The sequence below is a fragment of the Notamacropus eugenii genome, chromosome 2, assembly GCF_028372415.1.
Source record: "Notamacropus eugenii isolate mMacEug1 chromosome 2, mMacEug1.pri_v2, whole genome shotgun sequence".
In the NCBI taxonomy this organism is placed as follows: Eukaryota; Metazoa; Chordata; class Mammalia; order Diprotodontia; family Macropodidae; genus Notamacropus; species Notamacropus eugenii.
The window spans coordinates 232992340-233020228 of record NC_092873.1 but is presented as its reverse complement, the minus strand read 5'-3'; the positions used below and the strand labels follow the sequence as shown (position 1 = coordinate 233020228).

The following is a 27889-nucleotide window of genomic DNA, read 5'->3' as shown; positions in this document are numbered from 1 at the left end:
AAATGACTTTCATGAGTCAGTCATTAAGTAATCTGGCATTGAAACACACAGCTTCTTTGTACTGCGACAAAACATTCTACACCGGCCACTGCTCTTTTTGTCTTCGCTTGATATCATTTTTTTGTTCAAAAGGTTCTTTTTTTATACAGTTTATTGCATTATCTCCACTCCAGCAGCTATTCAGAAAGGAGGAAGGGAGTCTACATTCTACTAAACCATCTGTCTACACAAAAGGAAAACTAATAATGGATTTAGAGAAAGTGACAGACAGATGGAACTAGAATTGCTGTTATTGCCTCATCAGGATAAGGAACTTTTAGTCAAGAACACAAAAATTTAGGTAAAATGTTTTCTAAATACTTTTCCAAATTTGTATAAGAAATACCTCATTAATATAAACTTAGAAAGAATGAACAATAGGATTATAAATTAAGGGCTAGAACGACCTTAAAAGATCAACTAGTGACCAGGAGTGGGGAAGCCACAGCGTCAAGGCCACATGGAGCCCTTTAGGTCCTCACATGTGGCCCTTTCACTGAATTGAAACTTCACAGAACATGTGGCCTCAAAGTCATAGGTTCCCTACCCCTGATAGTTCAACAACATCACTTTAGAGATAGGCAGTAAAAACAGATGAAAAAAATTTTTAATTGTGAAAGAAACAAAGCAAAAGATAGAAGAGTTTTATATTTGAAACTTAAGGGAAAAGGAGTTATCTTTCCAAATGATACAACTCAAACTAAAGTTTTGTCAACATATCCCTAGGTCACTTCTAAGTCCCCTGAGCAGGGATGAGAATCCAATTCATGACTTTTGGCTAAATTTCTCTTCTTCTGCCCAGACACCAAGTTCAGTTCCCCTCTATTGAGATCTAAGGGCAAATCAATTCAGAATGTAGTAATCTTCCCAGACTTGAGCCTAAAAGATCAGGAGTAGCTGAAGAGTTAACTGAAATTTCATGGGAGGTAACTGTGAAGTCTAGGGTGATCAGCAAATTTATGATGACTGCTAGCAAGGGCCAGCTTTAGGGGATCAAAATCTCCAGCTGGAGGTCTCATAGGAATTAAGCATGTGCTTAGTGAAACACAGTATCTTCCCCCTTAACCTATCCTTCTCTCAAACTTCCCAGTTTGTATTGTGGGAACCACCATCTTTCTAATTACTCAGGTTTTACAAGCTTAAGAGTCATTCTTGACTTCTTGCTTTCCTTTAACCGCCCCCTTTCCCCACATGTGTAATCAGTTACCATTGCATTACATCAAGCAAAAGTTTATCAGAAACACTTTCCCTAACTTGCTTGTCATTTATTGCTCCAAAAAATGTGTCCCACCCTCTACCTTCTCTCAATTACCACCCTACTGCATTACCTTTCAAATGGACTATCACAAGTGCTTCCCAATTGCACTAAATGTTCTTGGTTTCTGTCCTCTCTAATACAAGTTCCAAGAAGATGACAAAGTAACCTTTATAAAGTGTCTCATTTTCCTACTCAAAATTATTCAGTGGCACTCTATGGTCTCAAGTGTTAAAAAAAATAATAATACAGCTGTGAGCTCTCCCACCCAGCGTGCACTCGCCCTCCCCTGCCTCCAGGTGCGGCACCACCTCCTCTCTCTCTTAAGGGTTTAAACTTGCCACTTCCAAGTTCGCCATGGATGATGACATTGCTGCTCTCGTTGTTGACAATGGCTCTGGCATGTGCAAAGCTGGTTTTGCCGGAGACGATGCCCCTCGGGCCGTCTTCCCCTCCATTGTTGGGCGCCCCAGACATCAGGGTGTGATGGTGGGTATGGGCCAGAAAGACAGCTACGTGGGGGATGAGGCTCAGAGCAAGAGAGGTATTCTGACCCTGAAGTACCCCATCGAACATGGTATTGTCACCAGCTGGGATGACATGGAGAAGATCTGGCATCATACTTTCTACAATGAGCTCCGTGTGGCCCCTGAGGAGCACCCTGTGCTGCTCATAGAAGCCCCCCTGAACCCCAAAGCCAACATAGAGAAGATGACTCAGATTATGTTTGAGACCTTCAACACCCCAGCCATGTATGTTGCCATCCAGGCTGTTCTGTCCCTGTATGCCTCTGGTCGTACCACTGGTATTGTGATGGACTCCGGTGATGGTGTGACCCACACTGTGCCCATCTATGAAGGTTATGCCCTTCCCCATGCCATCCTCCGTCTGGATCTGGCTGGCCGTGATCTGACGGACTACCTCATGAAGATCCTGACCGAGAGAGGGTACAGTTTCACTACCACAGCTGAGAGGGAAATCATGCGTGACATCAAGGAGAAGCTGTGTTACGTCGCCCTAGACTTTGAGCAGGAGATGGCTACTGCTGCATCTAGCTCCTCTCTGGAAAAGAGCTACGAGCTCCCTGATGGTCAGGTTATCACCATTGGCAACGAGAGGTTCCGGTGCCCAGAAGCTCTTTTCCAGCCATCTTTCTTAGGTATGGAATCCTGTGGAATCCACGAAACTACCTTCAACTCTATCATGAAGTGTGATGTTGACATCCTTAAGGATTTGTATGCCAATACCGTATTGTCTGGTGGTACCACCATGTACCCAGGCATTGCCGACAGGATGCAGAAGGAGATTACAGCCCTAGCTCCCAGCACAATGAAAATCAAGATCATTGCCCCACCTGAGAGCAAATATTCTGTCTGGATTGGAGGCTCCATCCTGGCGTCTCTTTCCACCTTCCAGCAGATGTGGATCAGCAAACAGGAGTATGATGAATCTGGGCCCTCCATTGTCCACCGCAAATGCTTCTAAATGGACTGTGTGTTTTTTGATTTTTTTTAATTTTTTTTTTTTTGTCAAAAGGGTGTGACATGATAATTGCCCAAAAAAAGAGATGAGATTGGCATGGCTTTATTTGTTTTTTTGTTTTGTTTTGTTTTTGGCGCTTGACTCAGGATTTAAAAACTGGAACGGTGAAGGTGATGAGCAGTCTAAGTATGTTGGAGGCAAACATCCCCAAAGTTCTACAGTGCGTCTTCAGGACTCTTGATTGTACATTTATGTTTTTTTTTTTAATAGTCATTCCAAATATTGTATAATGCATTGTTACAGAGAAATTAGCTCTGTAATGAGCTGAGTAACAAATCCAGATGGGGAGAGGGGGAGGGGGAAGGTACTAGTATTGCTTTACATGTAAATTAATGTAATCCTTTAAAAAAAACTTTTTGTATCTTCCGCCTTAATACTTGTTCCTTTTTTTTTTTTAAATTGTCAGCCATATTGAATGGCCCCCTAAATTCCCTCCCTGCCCCCAACATAGATGTGAATGAAGACAAGACTTCACAGTCTCCCTGCGAGTTTTATGAGATTGGTGCCAGTACTTGGGGGAGGGGAGGAGCTTTACCTGTACACTGACTTAAGACCAGTTCAAATAAAAGTGCACACGTTAAAGAAAAAAAAAAAAAATAATAATAATAATAATAAAACCCTCTTTGGAATTTAAAGTTCTTCAAGTTGATTCCAGTTTAATTTCCTAGACTTATTTTATATTACTCTCATGCCCTCACACTCTGTTTATTCCAAAATTACCATGAAAGCTATTGTCTAATATTTTTACCTTCTCGGCTTAGGTGTCACTTCCTCAGAGAAGCTTTTCCTCCTCCCTTTAGTTGCTAGTGTTTTCTCCATCCTCACATTATCTTGCATGTTTTATACATATGAATGGTGTTTTCCTCTGAATTGAATTTTAAGCTTCTTGAGAACAAAAGCTATTTTTTTATTTTGCTTTTGTATTCCCAGTGCCTAGCATAGTGCCTTAATTTATTAGCAACATCAGAAATTCTTGTTGAATCAATTCACTTTGTCTAACCTCTCATTTTATAGATGAGGAAACTAAAACCCCTGAAGGTTAAATAGATTTCTCAACATCACAGAGCTAGTTTGCAACAGATTTTGGACTATAATCTACATCTCTTGACTCTCGGTTCAGTTCCATTGCACTCCTTTCAGAAGATAAAACTGTCACTCTTTAGTATTTCTATTTTTTCTGCCAACAGTGCATGCATCTTTATGTATTAATAACTAGCATTTGCATAGCTATTTAAGGCTGGTGAATTGCTTCATATATATTATCACCTTTGGGTCCAGCAATACCCTTGAGATGTGTTACAAAACTGGGGTTCTAAGAAGTAAGTGGTTTGCCCAGGGTAACAGCTGCTATACAAATGGCAGGATATGAATCTAGATCTTTGTTATTCCAGCACTATATCCAGTGTCAAGTTGCTACTGAAATAAATAAATGACACTTTTTACATATGTATTTACTGTGTAGAAAATCTATAACATTCCATATAACATTCCCTTCCTATGGTTCAGAGCAAGAGGAGGAAGTGATGTATAGCTAACTAACATATTCTGTTTAACAGTTATTATCTTGCAAGTTGTATTTTTAATTTTAGGTATGTTCAGGTTCCTCAGATAAGAGGAAGAAGAATTCAAATGGGAACAGAGATGAGGAGAGCTTATCCAAAGTAACCTAGAATTTCCTTTCCAGTTGTCTTGTATTTATTGGTATTCATGTTTTTTCTCCCAATAGAACATTGGAACCAAGCAAGAACAGAGAGTGTTTCATTTTCTTTTCTTTGTATCCCCAGTTACATATTACAGAACAGACACTAATAAATGCCTGTTGAGTGAGACTCAAGTGGCTTATCCATACATTTTTTAAAACTCAGAAATACTACTGTCCATTTTAGAAATGAGACTTCCAGACATAGGCTCAAAAAAAACTTGAGGACAAAAGCCATCTGCCCCATGTAACCCCTGATGTCTCATGGACTGTACAAAACAAACAAACAAGCAAACAAACCCAAAACAAAAAGCAATTGTTGACCGAAATAAGATCACTCAAATGAAGGACAATAGTTTGATATTTTAAAATGTAATCCAGAAGTCTTTTAAAATGTGTCTGTAAGGAAGATCACAGGATTACACAAGGCATAGTACTCATGTGTTAGAAATGCATAAATATGGTTAAGGATATAATAATTTGTGATTTATGGGGAGAAGGGGATGTCAGGGATGATGAGAAGGAGGGAAGAGAGTAAAGAACAGTTGTAAAAAATTTTTTCAGGGAGAAGATAATATGACAAAGAAAAATACAGAACAGTGATATTAAGAGGGAAGAAGCTACAGGAAGAACCAAATGTTGACAGTAAATATAAGAGAAAAGAGATAAAAAATCCAATATATTAGAAAGTGGTGAAGGAGATTTGTTCCTCAGAAGTTGTTTTGTTTTGCTTTTAACAAAAAGCCAACAGAAGTAGACCAAAGTCCTAGACAGGTCAAAAATCTTGCTGTTCCAGAGACCAAGAGTGAGCTCAAGAGAAACTGTTCTTTCTTCGGTCTGAAGAGTGGAAGTAAGTTAGATATTTACAAATCTTAACCTTTAAGGTCAAGATCAAAGACAAGGACTTGGGATTAAATAAGAAAATGACAAGAAAAAGCATCTGGAACTACTTAAAGCTTTAACACTATGTCAAGCTTACTGAGAACTATATGTGTCTGATGATGTCACTCTCCTGGTCAATAAATTCTAGTGGCTCCTTACTATCTCTAGGATTAAAAACAATACAAGTGCTTCCACTTTATATTTAAAGCCATCCAGCCACCTGGCTTCCAATCTAGATTTCCCATCTTCTTAGCCACTATTGTTCTTTCTCGTAATCTACTTTAGTTCTTTGGACACTGCTTGGAGAAACAAGGTCATTTAATGGTTCTTTGCTCTATCCATGTGACTACCTACTTTCTTTTCTCTTCACATATCTCTCAGGTTACATCCTCTACATAGCTTCTCCTATATAATTTCTGGTTGGTAATATACAGTATTTTTCCACTGCCCTTTGGGTGACCTTCAACTTTACCTATGTTGAGAAAGAAGTGTTCCATGACTTTTGGGGCACATGCACAGATGCACTTTTGCTTCAAGGAGAAGATTCTAGTCATTAAAAGCACTGTGCAATTTCCCAAAGCCAATTTAGGCTTCTCTTGTTTCCTTTTCAGTTCTGGGCTCAGCTCACTATCTATGGCCCAATGTAAAATTACATAAACAAAAAGAAGCATAGAAGGCTGGGAGTTCATTTTATATTGTCCTATTCAGCGTGAGTTATCATGTCCAAAAGATTCTTCACCAAGTGGCACATTCAGAAATACAGCTCACAATGCTTACTATGTACTCTGGTCCTCAGAAAACAGACAAGTTTGTTTTTGAGGGACATATTCAAAGTGTTCCTAGATTACTAGAACCAGAAAAAATGTTTTTGCACTGGTGGCATTGCCTTTAAGAACCCACGTTACTTTCATACCATGAAGAAGAAGTGGAGTAGAGTTTTGAGAGAGGATTTTTTTATTGCAAAACTGGGAATGGTTGTGTCTCAGGGAAAACACCACCATTTCAACCTTAAGCAAGTAGATACAAAAGTAGATCTGATATATATGAAACCAAAGAGAGATCTACCCACTGAAATGTTTGAGGAACTTCTCTTACCCTTGCTTGGATAACTCTGTTCTGATCATCTCATTCTCAAATTTGTTTCTTTCTCCTTATTCAATACCACTAAACATTAGGGGGAGGAAAGTGCTTGTTCAAACAGCAACATTCATCTGACCTCTATACAAGCTAGGCTACTCTGAGACTTTGGTCAGTTTTCTGATTTATGTTGTGTGAGGTAATTAAAGGAGGACTCTAAGTGAAAAGAAGAATTTAGAATTCCAAAAGAACATTAAAAAAAAATGGTAAAACCCTTAGAGTTCACTATTATAAATTCAGGCTTTGTCCAGAAGAAAAACACAATTCTTTAGGAGTTCATGCCATCCCATAAAGGGTGCACATTATCCTTTTAGTTTTTATAGCTGAATTAGAAAGTAACCTACCAGATGCTGACTACAATAAGAAACACACATGTAAATGACTGCCATCTTTTTTATGAGACAAATGTGATTTATGGGGCTAGAGTTGTTGTAGTTATAGAAGAAACAACAGATGGCGACCAATTAATTTAAAGTGATGTGTCCATTAAACTAACCTTTGTTATGAAATAATTGGTCATCAAGGCTGCTGATCTACTTATTTCAACAGACCTATGCTATATCATTCATAAAACAACCAAAAAATGCTTTGGAAAGTTTCAGTCAGTCAAGTAGCTTTCTGAGAAGACTTTTTTTTGGTTGTCATGAGAGTTGAAGACAAGATAATTACATTATGTCAACAAGAGGCTTCCTTATTTCAGGAAGGATATACTGTTCGTCTATAGGTAGAACTCCTGGCAAAGAAAACAGCTTTTTACTTTACTGTGCTTTTCATGCACTATAATTTTCTTCTCACAAGAGCATTGTGAGGGGTTTATACCTTAGGGGTTTGAAAGCAGATAATAATTTTCTAAGCTCCATATGATAATAAACACCTCAAATTACAACACATTCAAAAAACCTTCATCCAGACTGCAACTGAAAAAGGTCATCAATTGTCACGGCAGCATATAACCTTATGATCCACTGAAATGTGTACTTTCAGTAGGGAAAAGATAGCCAAGAAGGCAAGGCATCTACTTTGTAGCTACTTCTCTTCTTTCAAAGAAACGAAGTCAATAAACAGAAGTGCACATGAAAAAAGGTACACCTGTACACTGTGACAAGGAATATTTATGAGAGCAACCAGCAAAAGCACTGAAAAAAAGAGAATCATATCTAAGAAAAATAATTGACATGCTATGTTACGTCATTTGGTACTGAGATGTATGTCCCAGCCCTGAATTATCTAAGACATCATCTTAATGATTACATCTAGTGAAGAATGTAACACTTTCACATTTTCATTCAATTGTCCATGTACCCGATAAGCATTCAACAAGTGCCTAGGGTTGGGTGTGATGAAAGGATGAATAAAATAGGGGCTATATCTGCAAGGAGTTTATACCATAATCTTGAATATAAGAAAACCACATAAATATAGAACAGAATGTGGTATATGTATAAGACAAAAACAAAATAATTTCCACTTAAAAGGCTTAGGTAAGACTTCATGGAGAAGCTGGAATTAAATCTGGTCCCTGGAGAATGGGTAAGGGTCTCAGTAGGCACAAAGGAGGAACAGAAACTGATGAGGCAATTCGGGTGAAGGAAGTATTATGAACAAAATTCCAGAGACGGGGAAACACGACACATATTTAGAGCAAGTTAATGATTTCAATGAGCAACTTGGATAATGGTGTTGCCACATTTTAGAAAGCTGGGAAGGACAAAAGGTTTAGAAAAGAAAACATAATAGTTCAGTTATTGATATACTGAGCTTATGGGCAGAACAGGATATTGAAGTGGAGATGCCCCACGCTCATCACAGACAACACCCTCTACATTCTTTCCCTCATGGGCCTTCTTTTTCCTCTACAGACTTTCTTGGTAACCTCATAAGTCGTCAAAAGATTTAACTAATTCTCAGATCTACAAATCTAGTCCAATGTCCTATAATTATCTTAAACTCAACCAGTCTAAAATTGAACAATTTATCTTTTAAAAGCCCTCTCTCCTCATCCAAAGCTCCTTATTTCTGTCAGCCTTCCACTCTCAAATGTGTAATCTCTGCATTATTCCTCATCCTCCTTTACTCCACATATGCAATCAGTTGTCAAATCTTAACATTTTTATTTTCTTTTATTTCTCCCATCCAATCCCTTCTCTTCATTCACACACTTAACACTGTATTTCAAGCCTGAATTATCTCTAGTTTCAATTATTGCAACTGCCATCTAATTTGTTTGCCTGCCTCAAGTTTCTCATCAGTCCAATCCACTCTATATATTGCCGCCAAAGTAATTTCTTTAGTTTCAGATCAGATCATTTGACTCTACTACTCAACCAATTCCAATGGCTTCCCATTCCCAGTTGACTAGCTGTGAATCACTAGCATAGAGATTCTGCCCAAACTCCTACACAGCACACAAACACATTCTGAGAGATCCATACCTACTGCAGAGTAGAAAAAGGGAATTAGTCAAAAAGACAAGAAACCAAAATGCTATTTTCCTAGATGTCACCTCCTCCTTAAACCCTCAAGACTCATTTACAGTATCACACAACATAATTAAAGTATAACATTCTCTACTTGTAAAAAGAAATGGAAAAAAAGGAATCAACATACAAAAAATGAATCATAATTATCCCTTTATTTTAAACAGAAAATAACCAGAATGATAGAAAATTATATTGGGGATGAAAAAGTATGAAAATTAATCAAGCTAAAGAATATTCACAACTTCATAATGATAAACTAATATGACTAAAAATGTCATAACCATAGTCTAGTAAAATGCATAGATTTTATAAGTGTGTATACACATATAAGTATGTATGTATTTATGTATTCTAAGTTATTTTGGAAACTGTAATTATTGTCAGCAGCAGAAAATATTTTTAAATGAAGGACCATTATATATGTGACCCCATACTTGGGGAATTAACAGTAAAAGTTCAGCTCCATGAAAATATCAAGTTTTATTATATATGTAGTAAGTATAAAAAGTAATGGTCATATTTCTAGACAGGGTAGTATGATTATGACAGAAATAAACCTGCAGTAGGCACTAAATTTTATGACACTAGAAAATAATATAAATAACAAAGACTAATTCCTCTACTTTTTTTTCAGTTTCTCTATATTCTGGCACCATTCACTCTATCCAAATCTTCTTTCTCACTACTCCCCAATACTTCTCTCACCTAGTCAGACCAATCTTCTTACTATGTGACAAATATCACCACCACCACCACCACCACCACCACCATCATCCCATTTACTTACGACTTTAAGAATGGCAAAGCACTTAACATATGCTATGTCATTTGATCCTCAAAACAACTCTGTGAGGTAAGTACTATTATTATCCCTGTTTTAAAGATGAAGAAACTAAGGCAGACAGAAGAAAAGTGACATGCCTAGGGCCCCAAGAGTACCTGAAAAAGGCCATGAACTCGGTTCTTCCTGAATCCAAGTCCAACATTCTATCTAGTTGTACCATACATAACTAATGTTCTACCTTCCTTCTCCTCTGTCTGTAGAAACCTTGTCTGTCCTTCAAGGCTCAACCTCAGGTCTCATCTCCTCCATTTTTTAAATTTATCTTAAATACAGGTGTTTATTTAAGAATGATTAATATCTGATTAAAAACTAATTTCAAAAAAAAGAGGAAAAGGAAATCTTTCAGGAACTCAGTTATTAGATTTTATCCCTTCAGTTTATTCTACTACTTTTGTACACTTCCAACATCTCTTTGGTAGAAAGCATGAAAAAAAACCCAACTCACCCATTTTAGTTTGCAGGTCAGAAAGGAATGTTTGAGCTTCATCTACACCGTTCAATATGCTTAGTTCTTTTTCTTTCAATTCCTCGTTGAATACCTTTGCAAAGTAAAACAAGAATCTTGTCAGAACTTAATGTTGTGTACAGAAGAAAATGGAGCATCCTCTTCATTTTTACCACCTCTACCCATACCTGCTGAGAGAGAGAGTGACTAATAGCTAGAATTTAATTCAGTTTATAAGTGAAAAATGTAAATTTTACAAATCAGAGAAATGAGAAAAAAATGAACTTGGGTTAAAATGATGATTCTTACAGGACATAAATGCGCAAATATAAGAAAAATGATCATGTGTTTGAAATATTCACCCAACAGAAATTATTATACTGTACATGATCTTATATAAAATGTACTTTTAGAGTCTTCGTTTCGAACTGTGAGACTGCAAAAATATAATAACCTATTTTAACACTTTTTTTTTGGTCATACAGGGTGACAAAAAAATTACATCCAATGGAACAGAAGAAGGCAATTTCACAAGTGGTAATGAGATCTCCAAAAGTATTTTACATTCTTTAGAATATATTAAATTTAAAAAAAGAAAGAAATTAAGAGGTAGAAACAAATTAAACTACACAAAATCTAAATTAAAGAGAAGACATTAAAACACTCAGTCTCCAATTATCTTAAAATATGTTCCATCTCACATTGAGGCAAATGCAACATTTTCCTTGCCAGGCTTTTTCAATGCAAATTTATGATTCTCAGTACAGTTAGTCTTTAACACTTTCATTCTTTAAAGTAGAGTTAAGTTTTAACCCCTGCACCTATAAAAATGGTTGGTGATGAAGTCACTACACTGCCACAGGCCAAGCTAGATACCGTTTTGAGCCCACAGTTATCTGTATATAATTTTAAAATCTTTATCTAATGACCATAGCAAAAGATCCCAACAAGAATATTTTCATCAACTAAGTGGAATTGTTTTTAAGGCTTTGCTACCCTCTTAAAATTTTTCATGCACTTCTTAGCAGTGCAGAAAACAGTTCTTTATGGAATAAAAAGACTGAAAAAGACCTTAAAAGATCACTTCTAAGTTTAAATATTTTCTCTTTAAAGTGGAGTTGGAATGCTTTGCTATCGTCACTTTCCCTATGATGATATTAAGGAATATACTTTTTTGAAAAACTAGTGGGGTGGGGGATGCTGAGAGACATTTCAGATTCTTTACGTAGCCGTTCAGATTCCACAGGATTCTTTCTGAAATTTTAACGGTTTTGAGCAACAGCATTCACTGTCTCTATATCTTACTCTTGACCACTTTGAGACTTAATTCCCAAAAGGCACATACTCTAAGTCCTCTTAGCTTTTTTGTCATTTCACTGTTTACCTGATGGGCCCTAAGAAAACAACCTGCAAAATGTTAAGAATTCCATTTTATTAGTGTATTTTACTGTCTCTGAAAAAAATTTCATATGAGGTGAAAGAAAAGATGCTGTTTGAAAAATCAGGTTTGACAACTTAGAAAATTTCAGAATTTCTGATCAACACAGTGAACAACCAACCATGATTCTAGAGGACTCACAATGGAAAATGCCTCTTGAGAACCAGGTGATGGACTCAAAGTACAAACTAGGTTGTTTTTTTGGGAGGAGAAGGGAGAATATGGCCTGAGGAGGAATTCTCTTTGCTTGATCATACCTGCTTATGATAGAGATCTTGTTTTTGTCTATCTTTCTATATTGAGGGTGGGTTAGGGAGTAGCTGGGAGAGATGCTGGGATGCAGATAAGGCAAATTTTCATTGATTAAAAAAAATTTAATTGGGAAAAATTGTCTTAATTAAAGGAGCTTTTAAAAATATTTCTATTTATTCCATTAAATATTTCCCAAATAGATGTCAAATGTTCTTAACATTTCTTTTATTAAGATTTTGAGTTCCAAATTCCCTCTCTCACTCTCATTTCTCCCCCATCCCTTGAGAAGGCAAGAAATATGATATTGATTATACATATGAAGATTAATAAATCTTCTGTGATTCACATTTTCCTTACCCCAAATCACCACAATTAAAGATCTGACTATCAGTCAATAAACATTAACTAGGATACTAAGTGCTAGGGATAAAAGAAGGGCAAAAGACAGTCCCCCGACCTCAAAGAGCCTAGCAAAGAGCCCAGTATATGGTGGGTGCTTAATAAAGGTGGTCCCAATCTAATATTCTGCGCAACAAAAACAGATTGCGAAACTCCTAATCAAGTATTGTAGCAGTTCTTAAAAAGAGACTGTTCAGTCATGCTGGAGAAAAAGAACACTACTTTTTGCCTAAGAAATGTAGCTAAAATTCCACAAGCAGGAGTCTTTTTGTCCTCTACATTTCAAAACTCAGATAGTTAATAAGAATATGTAACTGCCTACATATGCGTGACTAAGTAAAATATAGGAGAGTTTAAAGAACATGAATTAAACTTTCACGTAGCTTAACATTATCTGAGCTAAGTAAAGTCAAGTAGTTCCAGGGAGGTGAAAGAGGTGAAATCTTTTATGTCAATACAGCAGCCATATACAAATTTCCCACTGAGCAGCAAAAGAGCTGCCAGATTGCCCTCCTCCTCCTTCTCCACCTATGTTTTGGAGAACAAGGAAAAACGGCCCTAGATAATTTGTCTAATCCTGACGACATATGCAAGGAGTAAGTAGACAAGAGATGGAAAACTAAATGGAAAAAGAATGGAAGTGACTCTCTGAAACTTAAAAAAAGACTGAATGAAAGAAGATGACATAAATGAGAGACCAAAACGTCCTCATCATTTCCAAAACTCAGCCATCACCTAAATGTTCTAGTTCTTCTCCTTCTCCCACTAGGACACTCTGACTCTGACCCTGCGACACAGGGCCAAATACGTGAGACTGCACCTAATCATGGCCAGAAACAGGCCAGTCAGCTGTCATCTATTAAGCGTCTACTATGTTCCAAGCACTGTGCTAAGCAATGGCAAAGAATGACAAAAAACAGTCCGTGTTCTCAGGGAAAACACATTTGCAAACCAGTTTAGAATGTAAGGTCCTTGAGAGCAGGATTTATGTTGCTGACTTGTATCTGTGTATGTAGCACTTAGTATGCACCTGGTACATACTAAGCACCTAATAAATTCTTTTTCATTCACTTATTTATTCTTCCAAATTGAAGACACATGTCCTGGTATGATGGGAGCTTGAGGGGACAAATGAGGTAGTGGGGTCAATATTAGCTCTTGATTCTATGGGCTCAGTGCAAATAAATATGTTCTATGTTTTGAAGTCTTGTGAAACCTATATGGCTTTAAAAGAAGCTAATGGCTACCCTTGAGTGACTACTGAATACCTTCAAATATTTCCAGGTTTAGTGAGCCAGAGTATGGAGATGTTCTCAAAGGGTTCATGGCCCTTTCACACTTGAAGGGTACCTCTGACACAAAGACTACCTCAATATCTAGTATTACTTTGAGAAATCTTTTGTCCGACTCTTAATTAGGTATGTTTGTGGATGGAGAGATCTTAGCATCTCCCTGGGCGTCAGCTCTTTTACCTTTTAAAAATGAGGGTTGCTAGGGTTTCATAAAAATCTGGGAAGACTTGGATGAACTAATGTAAAATGAAAGGAGCACAAGAGTAGTTTAAACAGTAATATGGCAAGAATAATTAAATATGAAAGACTTAATAACTCTGAGCAATACAATGATTCACCACAATTTCAAAGGACTAATGATGTAAAATGTTATCTATCTCCAGATAAATGATGGACTTGAGAATGAAAAATGAAGTATATGTTTTCCACTTTTTTTGCCACCTCGGCAACTCTGAACATGGTTAAGGTAGTAATATGTTTTGCATGATGTCATATGTATAATGGGTATTGTATTTTTTGCCTACTCAAAAAGGTGGCAGAGGAGTAGAAGAAGGAAGAGAATTTAGAACTGAAAATAAAAATAAAATTGAACACAATAAAAATAAAATAAAATAAAATAAGGATGGGCATTTCTAAGGCATCAAAGAACTGGAAATGTATCAGGTTCCCAATGAACATTATTTTTAAATATTTGTTAGAAGGGAAGGCTCATTGGGCAAGAGAGGAAGGGATATGTTCAGAAATTAACATATTCTAAAAAACAAAGGGCATCAATAAAAATAACATAAACTTTTAAAAAATTAATAAAACATGAAAGGAAGTTTTTGACCTATATCATCTTTAGGGTTTTTTTCCAAACCTAAAATTCAATGACTTTATGAAGTCAATACGGACTTTTTCTCCTTCCATCAGCTATATGAACTATATCAGTTGTACTGGTATTTGCTGTGAGAGTCAATTCATTAAAGGCCTGTCTTAGGAAAGCATAAGGAAGATAAAAATGGTAAATCATAGAAAACATCATTTTGGAAATATTTGGGGTTAAATTTGTCTCCTTGGCCTTCAATTTATGAGGAACACAGTGAGTGAAATGTAAAAAGGTGAGCTTTCTTCTGATGACAGACACATCTGTTACTAAATGTAATTCAAAGTCTCTAAGGTATGTCTCTAGAAAAGATCACTGCTGAAAGGCCAGACCACTTTGGACAAGGAGAGGACCACAGCTTCTCCTACAGGTAGGACAACTGATGAATTATCACCTAATCCTAGCTTGTGACTATGGTACATTCCTATATAATGCTGAAATACAAGGTACATACCAAATGCTACTTCTAACCATCAAAAGTGCAAACTTCGTTATTTCACAACAACAAACACATTTTTCCTCTGTGAGGAGCACTATGTTAAAATGGGAGAGAAATAAAGTTCAAATTCCTCATGAAGTTGACAGTCTCATAAAATATGGATGTCAATCCGGAAAGATATTCTTAAGAATGTGAGCCAATATAATCATGACTGCATCAGACCCTGCAACATTTCTTCTGCTATGGCCTCCTCGGTGATATCTACAATCACTCAGAAGAAATGAGCCAAAAAACTGACACAAGCAAAAAGAAAATGCACTGGGTAGATGATGATATACAGTTGCTTGGGGAGCTGGATGAATTAGCCCAGAAGTAAGCATATCAATCTTCACTGGGCATTGCAGATGGACACAAAATGAATAGAAAGAAATGAGGCTAGACAGCATGTGGAAGCCTCAGTGATTTCACTTGTGCCAAACTGGATGCAAAAACCCACCTTTTCTTTTTATTTTCCAGAGAAACCAAAGTTACACTAGGTCTCAGAAACTTATTAGCTGTATAATCTTTTTTTTTTTTTTTTTTAGTATTTGTATGAATATATTTAAATATTTTACGTCCCCCCCGCAATTACATGTAAAAAGAATTTTAACATTCACTGTAAGTTTTGAGTTCCAAATTGTATCCCTTAATCCCTCTTCTTCTCCCTCCCTGAAAAGGTAAGCAATTTGATTAGGTTATATATATGTAATCATGTAAAACATTTCCATATTAGTCACCTTGTTGAAAAGAAAGGAAGAAAGAAAAAGAAGTAAAGAAAAGAAAGAGAAAGGGAAAAATATTATATTTCAATCTGCATTCAGATGCCATCAGTTCCTTTTCTGGAGGAAGAAAGCAGTTTTCATCATGAGTCTTTTGGGACTATCTTGGATCTTCTTACAATAGTTAAGTCATCATTCACAGTTGCTCATCATACAATATTGCTATTACTGTGTACAAGGTTCTCCTGGTTCTGATCTACTCTTTACTCTGTATCAGTTCATGTAACTGTTTCCAGGTTTTTCTGAAACCAATCTCCTCATCATTTCTTATAGCATGATAGTATTCCATACAATTATATAACCACAATTTGTTCAGCCATTCCCCAATTAATGGACATCCTCACAATTTCCAATTCTTAGCCACCACGAAGAACTGCTCTAACTATTTTTGTTCAAATAGGTTTATCCTGTTTTAAAAACCTCTTTGAGATACAGACCTAGTAGTGATATTGCTGGATCAAATGGTATGCATAGAAAAACCCATCTTTTCAACACCAATAAAATTCTGATGATGCCATACTGCTAAGATTCACAGAACATCCATGACCGTAAAGAATCAGAGAGCAAAAGAAGAGAAGCAATGGGTAGAAATAGGCTGGAACATCTTACCAATGATGCCAGGTATATGAAACACATATCTTCACCTTTAGGGAGGATAGGAAAAGAGGATGTGTGGCTTATGTAGAAAGTAAGGGATTAAAAAACAGACAAACTGAGTTTTGTACTGCTGATTACAACACACTAATAGAATCACATTAGCAAAACAAATACATATACCCTTTCAAGTTAAAGAAACCCTTCTTTCTGAACTTTGCTCCTACTAAAGACTCTTGATTGACAAAGGCAAGATTCAATCAGAGGCATTTTATTATACTAAAAAAAAAAAAAAACAGCCAAAGATCCCACTTGGCTTGCTACCACATCCTAGTCTATTTGTTTAATAATCAGCCCCTAAGGTAGTTCTCCTCACCCCCTCCTAAACCCCCAATACTGTTTTTGACTCTTTTCCCTTTTGTCTCCCTGCTCCGAGCCCTTGGCAATCTCCTTCACTCTTCTGGCTCTAACTGCCATAGGTAAACGGCTCCTAAGTGTATATATCTCCAGCCCAGATGCCTCCTCTGAGTTCCAGACCCACATTTCCAACTGCTAATAAGCTATTTCTGCCTGTCGCTCAAGATGTTCAACATTATTAAAAGCCTAGCTCCTTCTGACTTCAAAAATTCTGAAAAAGTTCACCAAAAAAAAATACTAACACTTTACATTTTGTTTCTAATATCCAAAATTTGAATCACATTTTCCTTCTCTTTCACTTCTCATAACCATAAGACCAGTTGATTCCACCTCTGAAAAATCTCCTGTCTTTCTCTCCCTCCTTTCCATCCCTACCAATAGGGTACAATAGGTCCTCAAGACCAGAGGCGTCAAACTTGCAGCCTTCCAAAAAAACTTTTCAGTACAACTGAACCAGTTTAAAATGTAATGGGGAAATATTTGACAAAATCAATAAAAATAGTTAATGTTAATTTGAAGTTTTCTCAGTCAACATACAAACCACAAGGATTCATTCATTTCTATGTGTCTGACACCAGTGGTCATAACCATTCCATTTCCTTTACTATGACATTCATATAGCAGCATTCTAGGGGCATTTCCTTATGCCCAGCCCTGTCAGAACATTCACTTACTCAAAAATCTTCAGTCCATCTATTATCTACTGAGTAGAGTTCAAATGTTTTTGCCCAATATCCAAGGCCCTCCACAATCTATTGCCAATCCTCCCTTTGCAGCATGAATTATTTGACATATGGCCAAATGGGAAACAAAAAAAAAAAAAAACAATCGCTGATCCCTTTATATATCCCTGTGGTTTCCTTCCTCTAAGACTCTAAGATGACATGCCCATCTCAGATATCACTGCCTAAAGAAAACCTTTTTTGATTTCCCCAAGAGTAACATCCCCTTCCAAAACTTACATAGCTTTTTGTTTTGTAATTCTCTAATGCATTTAGTATGTATATTAGTTATCTATGATGATATCAACCCCTTATTAGGCTGTAAGTTCCATGAAGGCAGAAAGTGTATTCCTGAACTGCATTACTCAAAGCCTCGCAAAGTACTCTAAACACAGAGAAGGCTTTTTTAAATCTCTCTTGAGCTGAACAAAACTTGCTTCATAGGACCTGCTGAAGCATAAGCACAGACAGAAGAGCTAAGGGTCACCTCAAATAGGATGGGATTCTACAGTAGACTTATAATGGAAATTTTCTCTATTAAGGATAATTTGTTTCAATATTAGAAGAGGAAAGAGGAAAACAAAATAATAAATCCTTATCAAGATGCACATTGAGAAAATCCTCCGAAAAGGCACTCAAATAGCTTTATGGAAGGTACCTTTTACACAGCTACAGTCTCAAACTGCAAATTGACAGTCTCTTTAAAAATAAGTGACTGAAACAGATAACATTAAAGCTACAGGGGATTAGAGAATCACAAGCAATAAATGGGAATGCAAGGTTATGGGGTAACACATTTCTAGAAATTACCACCATCTCTATACAGACGCAAATTGTCTCTGAATAAAAGAAACTGGAGCTAAAAGTAATTATCTGGTTATGACCTGGATCTGTGATAGTTCTCCCCAAGAAAGGCAACTGGGGAACATGTTTAAAGTTAATTCAATGAAGGAGACACAGAACAAAATACATAGCATACCAAATATGGTCACTCGAATATAAAACACAAGTAAGTTTCCATACTCTGTATATCCAAATGTCAGTGAAAAGTGCCAAAGTTTTAATGTTTGAAATGAACAACAAACAATACAACATTGGTGTTACTGAAGTAAGCTGACTCTTCCAAGTAAGTCAGCCGGATCCCTCTTTGAACCACTCCCAAAATTCCAAACAGAACACACTCTTAGTTAGCATTTAAGAGTTAGAATGGACCATAGAAATCTACACGTAATTCCAACTTCCTCATTTCACCAATGAAATAATGAAGGCCAAGAAAGCATTAATGACCTAAGTAATACCACATAGCTAGTAGGTAGAAATGTCAGCACAAATCCAGGATTCTGCTTCCTCAACAAGCCCACATGAGTAAAATTTCTCTGGACACAAAGTGCACACACAGAGATAGCCACTTTTGGTAGTTATATTTCTAAATGTTTTATGGAAATGAGCTTTATTGCAAAAAATTTCATTTTGTTAATTTAATCATTTAGTGTCTCATCAATAATAAGAATTAATCACTTATTATGCACTATGCACTGTGAAAAGTATTGAAAATAAAAAAAAAGACAGTTCCTGCCCCTAAGGAGATTGTATTTTAACAGAAAGTCTAGAGTGCAGGCTGCAGAGGGATGTGGTGTTGTCCCTTTGAATAACCCCCTTCACAAGAAGGAAAACATGGGCTGACCTTGTTGCCAAAGAGCAACATCTGTGGGTAGTTGTTAGTGGGGTAAGTCAGTGAGAAGTGGTCTAAAACAAAGTTAATTCTACCCTTGTCAAAATATGGTTCTGGGGCTCCTTGTCTTCAGTCCAAAGAAATGTCATTTCAGGAATAAAAGCAAATCCTTGCAGAGCAAGATCTAACTCTTGGTATCACATCTATACACGCCAATCTCCACACCCTTCTCATTAAGTAATTACTGCTAGGAATCTTTTCTGCCTGGCATCTGGAATAAGATTCCTTACATCTGCTTAGATCTAAGAATTACTCCCCTTACTGTTCTCTGGAGGGTAAAATAACACGACTTCTTTAAAGCTCTAGATTTCTCCTCTGTGGAACAAGACTCCTAGAAACCACACAGCTCAAACATTAGAAAGCTTTTTTTCTCTGTTGCCTAATTCTCCTTGACATCCTCTTGACACTGCTTTTATGGAGAGATGAATATAGGCTCATTTGAAGAAAAGCTTCCTAACGATTAAAGCTCTCCAGTAAGGGGGATGATAATGATGACTGTAAGAGCTAGCCTTTCACAGTGCTTTAAGCTTTGCAAAGTGCTCTCTATGTTAACTTAGTGGATCCCAAGGCAAAAGGAGATGCATCAGAAGGCAGTGGGATCTCTCTCAATGAAGCCTAGATACAGGCTAGATGACAATGTGTCAGAGATGTCGCCTGAGGAATTCTTGATCAGATAAGAGTTGGACTAGAAGCTGAGGACCCTTCTAAGTTAGTGATAAATAACAGCACCACCACCGATCATTTACATAATATTTCAAGGTTTGTAAAGTGCTTTACAAATATCTCGTATTAACCCACTCAACAAGGCTGGGAGGTAGGTGTCGTTACTATTATTCTCATTTTATAGATGAGGAAACCGAAGCAGACAGGGTCACATGGCTAGAACTTTAGCAGGAGGGTAACTGGTCACTCTTTTTTCTCTTGCTAATTGCTTAGGTAATTAATAATTAATTAATTGATACTTGGTATTAATTTGGACCAATTATAAATCAATGCCAGATTGCTCAGACAACCCAGTAATATGTGTATTTATACATATATTAACAATATTTTGAAATCTCTTCCTTCCTACCACCTTTTTATTTTAAACTCTGATGGGTTCTGGATGACACAGGAGGCTTCTGGGAACGCAGTCTTTAAGCTAATCTGGTCTTCCCTTTATTCCTTTGGCTAACTTCAGCTAAACTGCGAGGTGTTAATAATTATGGCAGATTGTGCTCTCACACATATGTCATCATTCTGTACTGTATGGTGTTTAAGCTAGAGGTCCAAAATTATGTTTCTTATTCTGAAATATATTGTGAAGTAATCACTAACCTTTCTTTTTTAAGAACTATGAAACATAAATACAAATTAACCATTGTAAGGCTAGACCAATCTATTTGTGAATAATCCTATGCTGTTTATGCCCTTATGTTATACTCTATACCAAATGTCAATAATTTTTTAAGTTCCTCATAGCGGGACAATTATACAAAATAAAAATCAAACATTTGCCTTTTCAAGGACAAGTGCTATTTTTATGATACTGAATATTTGTTAGAGATGTTACTGTCCAGGAATATTTTTTTAATTACTAAAGATTTATGATACCTTATTCTAATAAAAATAGTTCACAGCACTTAAGGTTTCTGAAGGAAATTATATTCAATATCTCATTTTACCTTCATAACAACTCTCTGAGGTAGGTTTCTGAGAGAAGGTCTTGATGACTTAAACTCTAGAATGCCTGAAACTATACTTTCCCTATAGATGATTAATTTGGCTTTTTAGGCAGAAATACAGCAGGTTCTCTAACCATATACTTAGTTTTCCATAGAAGTGAAATCCTAGCACACTAATGTGAAACAAATGTCTCATTTCTGAATTCTTCCAGTGGAACTTTTCCTACTTCAGTTTTAAGTTTCCATTAATTTTCTTTCATATCAGCGATACTAAAAATAGTTGATCTCTTAAGAGAACATTTAAATATTATGTAACTCACCCCAAAATTTTACCTACTTGTGACATAAAAGAAAATTTGAATTTCCTTCACACCTGATGAAGAACTAATGCCAAGGTAATTATGTTCCAGCATAGCTGTTTAATACAAAAAGCTCCAGAGTAGCAAACATAGAGGTCACAAAAAAAGTGGCTTTCATGTTTGTTCTGTCAACTGAAGAGTACAATGTAGCTCGACTTGAATTTTTCTGCTCTTAATGTGTAATTCCTTCCAAATACCACGGTCTTCCTTCCAACACATCCTCTCAGAAGGCCTGTTTTCATGCACTAAAATAAGAGAAAGTCTGCGTGCCTTCAAGAGTACGATCTAATCTTTTCATGAGAATAGTAATGCACTAACTGTCTTGTTTTGTTTGAGGAAAGGGCTTTGCAAACAACAAAGTGCTATGTGTTGCTATTTGGTCACTTTAAGTGAGTCCACATAGCTACTAAGTGTCTGAGGTCATATTTGAACTCAGGAAGAGGCCTTTCTGACTCCAAGCCCAGCACTCTATCCACTGTATCACCTAGCTGGCCTAAAGTGCTTATAGAGTGCTATTTAAGGATGCTTTTATTATTACTAAAAATTCTAAAGCTCAATTGGGCTCTCACTATAGCAAGGCAATCTTTCCACATCCTCCCTAATCAATTTTCTATCTTACACACCAAAATAACTGTTTTTAATCTTGCTTTTAATTTTTAGGTCTCTAACAGCACTACTTCCACTAATCTCCTAGCTAAGGACTTCATCTCTTACTTCAAAAACACAAAAAAGAGGCCATTTGCCCTAGCCATGAGCTTCCTCTCATTCGTTCAGTCTTTTCTCACATTCCTCTGGTTATCACCTGCTCTCTGACTCCCGTCTCTTTGGAAGACGTGGTCTTTCTCCTTGCCAACGTCAACTCCTCTTGTGCCCTAAATTTGATACTTCCTATCTTCTCTAAAAGATTGTACACATTATTATGCCTTCTTTCTCTAGTCTGCAGTCTAAAAATCTTGCTTTAGATACTTCTTGATGATATAATAGATTTTTAGCCATTAGAGAGGGAAGGTCCAGATGCAATGTGTTTTAAGTAGTTTCTACATATCTTCAATCTACCTAATACGTACATTTCTTTGTTCTCTTAATGGGTTAATTTCTATTGACATGCTGCATAATCCATAGCTAGTAACTTTATTCAGTTGGAGGAATACGCTAAACGAGGCCAAGTTTATGGAATCTTTTTTGGCTAGTCCACCACATCAAATACGCTGTCCATAATGTACGTGTGCTTTGCCAATACTAAGGAACAAGACAAATCACATGCCATGTTGATGATAGGTCAAGAGAAACAGCTTGGGAGATAAGAGTTCATAGGTTGAGAACTTGAGACTTCGACACAGAATGTTATAGACAGTAAGGAATTTAGAAATTATCTAGTCTGATCCTCTCATTTTAGAAGGGTCAAAACCAAAATGGGAGAAGGTAAAATAACTTGATGAAGGTTACACATAAAAACTGTAACCAAGTAGGGGCTAAAATCCACATGATAGAACACCTATAAGAAGGGCTCTTTCTCCCACATTCTATGGAATATCACACTGCCAAAGACACTAGATTATCATTTGCATTTACAAGTCCAAAAATCACTATGTCAAGGGCAAAAGTCCCACAAATAGAGAACATCAAACAGCTGGGCTTTGAAATAACTATTAATTTTGCAAGGTAAGTGTTGGATCTAGAGCCATTCAATTTATACAATTTATTCTACTTGTTTTACTGTGTATCTTTATAGTAGAATTTTCTTTGCATTTTTGTCTCATAGTCAAACAAAGGCTCTAACACCATAAGACACATTTAAGATGCAATTCTTACTTTAAAATGTCAAAATATGAGGAGATATGTAGAATATAAATGTGAGTACCTCTACTCACTAATTCAAGATGGTGCTTAGGGCAGCAGGCTTTATTTGGAACTGGTTTAAAAAGATGCTCCATAAAGACAGCAAACAGAAAGAAACAAATAAATATTTTAAGTGCAAAGAGAATTAGTTGGAACATAATTCACTGTTTTTTCTCTTTGCTTTCAAAACTAAATCAGCAATATGAGTCTAAATTCATTGTATGACAGAAAAAAGGAGGAAGGAGAATCATTTTGATAGCACTAATAAAGCTTCATCAAAAAAGAACATGAGCTTACTTTACAACTGCATGTAAAGGCAATAAAATGTCTTTTTCATAGTGCTTTAAAAGAAAATCATCTGGTTAACATTCCTAAATGAACTGTTAATGTATAAATTCATTTTGGTTCTACCTCTCTGACAGCAAAAATGACGCGTCAGATTGTTGAACATGCACATTAAAACCCAGGGAAGAATCCTTCCTTCTCCAGCATCTCTGTAGTAGTAAAACATATCTCACACAGATTTTGAAAACATAAACTAATGCATATTATGAAAATGTGTCCTTGTTCTCCCTTCCAACCCAGAAAAGAAATGGATAAATGCAGTGCCTTTCGTTTTTGTCTTGTTCTCTAAGATAAAATTGTGAAGTTATATTCAAATGAATAATGTTATAAATGCTCATAATGAGTGTTTTTACTTAGACTTATTGCAAGTACCATTCTCTTTTATGCACAAGCCTTTACTTTTATAATGGGATCATAAATGCAGACCTACAAGTGACTTTGGCAGCTCCCGACTCCACCTTCTTCAGTCTCCAGATGAAACTGAGGCCCAAATAGGCTAGTGGCTTGCCAAGGCTCCGGGCATTGGAGGCAAGATTTGAACCCAAGTCCTCTAACTTTTTCCAGTATACCATAGTCCCTTTCCTTAGGGATGTCCACTTTCCTACACTTTTGAATTTTAGCACGAAGCAAACCTATTGAGTAGTAAATTTTCCTACCGTGTCCTTTAATGTGCTATCAGTGATTCATAAAGGACAAATGTGGAGGATCAGCACACATTAACTAGAATTACTGATCAAAACATCTCCTCCCCACTCCTAACTTAGCACATATCTCACATTCTATTATCCAAACAGATTCAGAAAAGAGCTATGTATCACCTCCATTTCTCAGAGGCAAATTGAGATTGGTGATTTCCTTAACTTCTGAATACGAAGGAGGAAGGAAGGAAGGAAGGAAGGAAGGAAGGAAGGAAGGAAGGAAGGAAGGAAGGAAGGAAGGAAGGTAGGTAGGTTATATATTTTGAAACTAGGGCAATTTACCACCTAGGAGGAAAATGCTGTTGAATGGCGGAAGACAAATTTAACAGACTCCACAATATTGCCTGAAGGTCAGTCTGCATATTTTCAAGTGAGCCAGGACAAAGAGAAGCAAAGAAGGAGTTATTTTTGGCATGAAGCTATAAGTACAGACATTTCTGCTTTCCCATGACTTATAAAGTTATTTTGTATTTTTCTTAACACCATAATTGAGTTTGTATAAAGGAGTTTCATTCATTTCCTGGATGCCTTTTAACTGAAGGTTCACTATATCTGGTTCCTCCACACAGATCTCTTTATTTTTTAAAAATTCCTTCTTTATCCCCTATCACAGGCTAATGACAGAAAAGAAAGTCTCATGACCCTCAATAAGGATTATGATAAAATACACATACTGTGTCCCCAAAAGTTTTCGCAAGCTTTTAGACTTTTGAGATACTTTGATGAATATTTCAGGAGTAAATAAACTGCTGCTACCCATGAAAACTCACACATTATTGACATGGATCCTGAAATTCATTAAGATTCTAGCAAGTTGTACAGGTGTTAGCTAAAATTATTTAAGCTTAATTTTAAGGAACAAAGTTATTAGTAAATTGTGATATGACAGATAAATGTATTTGAGATGATAATCAGAATATATAACACTATAGAACAGAACTTTCATTATTACTGCAACCTAAGTAGAGAGTTGTTGCCCAAACACAGGTTCTCATCCACATACAAGGGATATTTCATTTTCAACATCAAACCAACTAGATGCGGGGTACTAAGGTAAGCCTGTTACTCTCACATAACACTTCATTCTCTTATCTTCCTACCTTTAGACTGGCTAAACTCCAAGCTTGACATACATTTCCGCCATCACCTCAGCCTCAATAAATCTCTCATATCAGAATTTAGGAAAAGTATAAAATACCTGTTAAATACCTGTAAAAGTGCCTGTACCTGTGAAAAGTGCTTAGCACACAGGTGGCACTATATAAACGCTTATCCCGCCCAATCTAAGATAGCATTTTCATATCCTCCAATTGTAAAGGAAATCCTGGTCAAATAGACTACCTTGTTTTTATTTTTTATATGTATTTTTGTATTCTCCCTTCAAATAAAATATCTTAGCGAGAAGGGATTGTTTTATTCATTGTACTAGGAGTCCCCCAACATGTTAATTTAAATAGGTATACGGGACATACATTTTTTCCCAAACTGTTACTAAGAACTATAAACATAAAAAAAAAACCCAGACTTTTTTTATTTAATTAAACTGTGCTTTTATATTCTGGACATTTGCCAACAACACAGATATACAAATCTTGATGTGAAGATGCAATGGGGGTGAAATTTGATGCAAACTCTTAAGTGCTATTGTTTTCAAAACAGGAATGCAGTAGTCTGACACTTGCACTCAGTGCAAAATGCTAACAAAGCACATAGTGCAGCACTGAGCAGGAGAACTGGAGTTTGAATCCAGGTCTAGGTCAGCCTAGAGATGATTCTCACATAGGTGCGAATAAGCTCCCCTTTAATTAATAAGCTCTCTTTTCTTTGCAAAGGGTAGGAATCCAGGAATGGGCTTTCCCAGTAGAGAAATTAGGTGAGCCTTAATGGCTGATTGAAAATCCAAAGAGAAGGTGTAATTCTCTCCGAGATCTATTCATAGGCACAGGAGGTCTCCCAAGGTGTACAGTCTCTGGCATGCTGAAATCCTGCAAGTAAGGGAAGTCAGCGTACCAATTTTTTTTAACTTCAATATTAGTATTAGTCCTTAAAAAGGAGGTACTCCACCTAGTAACTCAGCCAAGCTGCTCTTCCCTGGAGTATAAAAGGGGAGCCCTGTATATACATACCTGCTGTGGGACAGGTACAGGAATAGCAGACTAGAGTAGGGTTCAGAGGCAGAAGCACACTGACCCTTATACATGGAAGGAGCAGTGTGGCCAGACTCACTACAAGGCACAGAAACTGTCTTTACAGAACACATGGTCCTTAGTATAGATGCTTGGTTTGGGGTATTAGAAACCTCAATAATCACATGTAGGTATAACGCTATAAAGAGGCTTGTGAGATATAATACTGTCTCTAAATAATTCCAAAATGGTTTCACCTCCAGCTTCCTTCAGTTGAGCACCAGATTTAGTAGTTGGCTTGTATTTAAGAACTATATTAGCTATATCAGCAGTGGACAGAGCACTGGGCCTAGCGTCAGGAAGACTCATCATCTTCCTGAGTTCAAATCTGGCCTCAGACACTTCCTAGCTGTGTGACCGGGGTAAGTCACAACCCTATTTGTCTCACTTTCCTCATCTGTAAAATGAGCTGGAGAAGGAAATGGCAAACTATTCTAGTATCTTTACTAAGAAAATTCAAAATGGGGTCACAAAGAGACACAACTCAACTCTGTGTGCGTGTGTGAGTGTGTGCATGTCTATCAGTAATAGGAGAAAGTCACTCACACTATGAGAAGTGCTTGGGAACAGTAAGAAAATAGAATTGCAAAGCCAAGCAAATAGCAAACTTACCTTTCATATCACTATGGCCAACTGTACCTGATTTATTAAAATGAACATTCTCTCTTACTTCTTGTTGTTAGGTTATGAGTTTGGAATTTGTGGGTTTTTTTTTTTTGGACGGGGAGGGATTGGCCGAGCTCATAAACTGAATGACTGTGTAATTCCAGTCAAATTAAGAGAGATCATCTGCAGAGAGAGAAGTGGGATTCAGATGAGAAGCAGGTGCTTGAGGAGATAGGAGAAAGAAATCAGTGTGTCCCTATAGGAAGCCTGAAAAGGAGTCAATCAGAAAAAAAAAAAGGATTTCCCTGAAGAATTGAGAGCTCACACCTCACAAAACATCTATTCATTACTTATCCACTATATATCCCACCTTTGAGAAGTTGTTTTCTCCAAGGGAACCAGTAACTTTTTAATTGCTAATTGTTAAATGTGATAGAATAACTTTAAGTCTCATCCTCCTTAAACTTTCACAAACCCCTGTCCTAGAGGGAAAATAACTGATAAAATATTCCATGGCTTATAGAGGTGTGGGGAAAAGTAAGTGGAGGAGGAGAAAGTACTCCTCCCAAGAGTCAAGGAACCTCTAAAAAAACAGATTCTCCTTCTCTAGCTGGCTCCGTCCTCTACTCTGAAAGTTCACACTCCTCAGAGATGTCCTCTACCTCAAATGACTCCTTATATAAAATACCTTTTGCTTTTAGTTATTAAATTATTCAGGAGCATGGCTGATCTTCACTTAGACAAATGGTTAGCTGCCTTCTAGGTCCATCAACATGAAATAAGGGCATCTGTCAAACCTTGTCAAGGACTATTAAGAAAATAATTCTGCTTAAGTCTTTAAACTCCTATTGTCTCTTTCTCTTCCTTTCACCTTATATTCTTCAAATTATACCTGGTAAAC

The 27889-nt window shown here is 36.7% G+C and overlaps 1 protein-coding gene and 1 pseudogene across 20 annotated transcripts in view; one reads left to right on the top strand and one right to left on the bottom strand.

Moving 5' to 3' along the window:
• LOC140526901 (utrophin-like) overlaps nucleotides 1-27889 on the bottom strand; it is a 558532-nt gene that overhangs the window by 126219 nt on the left and 404424 nt on the right. For all 20 annotated transcript variants that reach the window (XR_011974583.1, XM_072643530.1, XM_072643537.1 and 17 more), the window contains one exon: nucleotides 10324-10417. Coding sequence is in view for 19 of the 20 variants with exons in the window: in XM_072643530.1 (XP_072499631.1) it covers nucleotides 10324-10417 (94 nt within the window). In the remaining variant the exon portion in view is untranslated. The remainder of the gene's footprint in view (nucleotides 1-10323; nucleotides 10418-27889) is intronic.
• LOC140526904 (actin, cytoplasmic 1 pseudogene) lies at nucleotides 1550-3282 on the top strand (annotated as a pseudogene).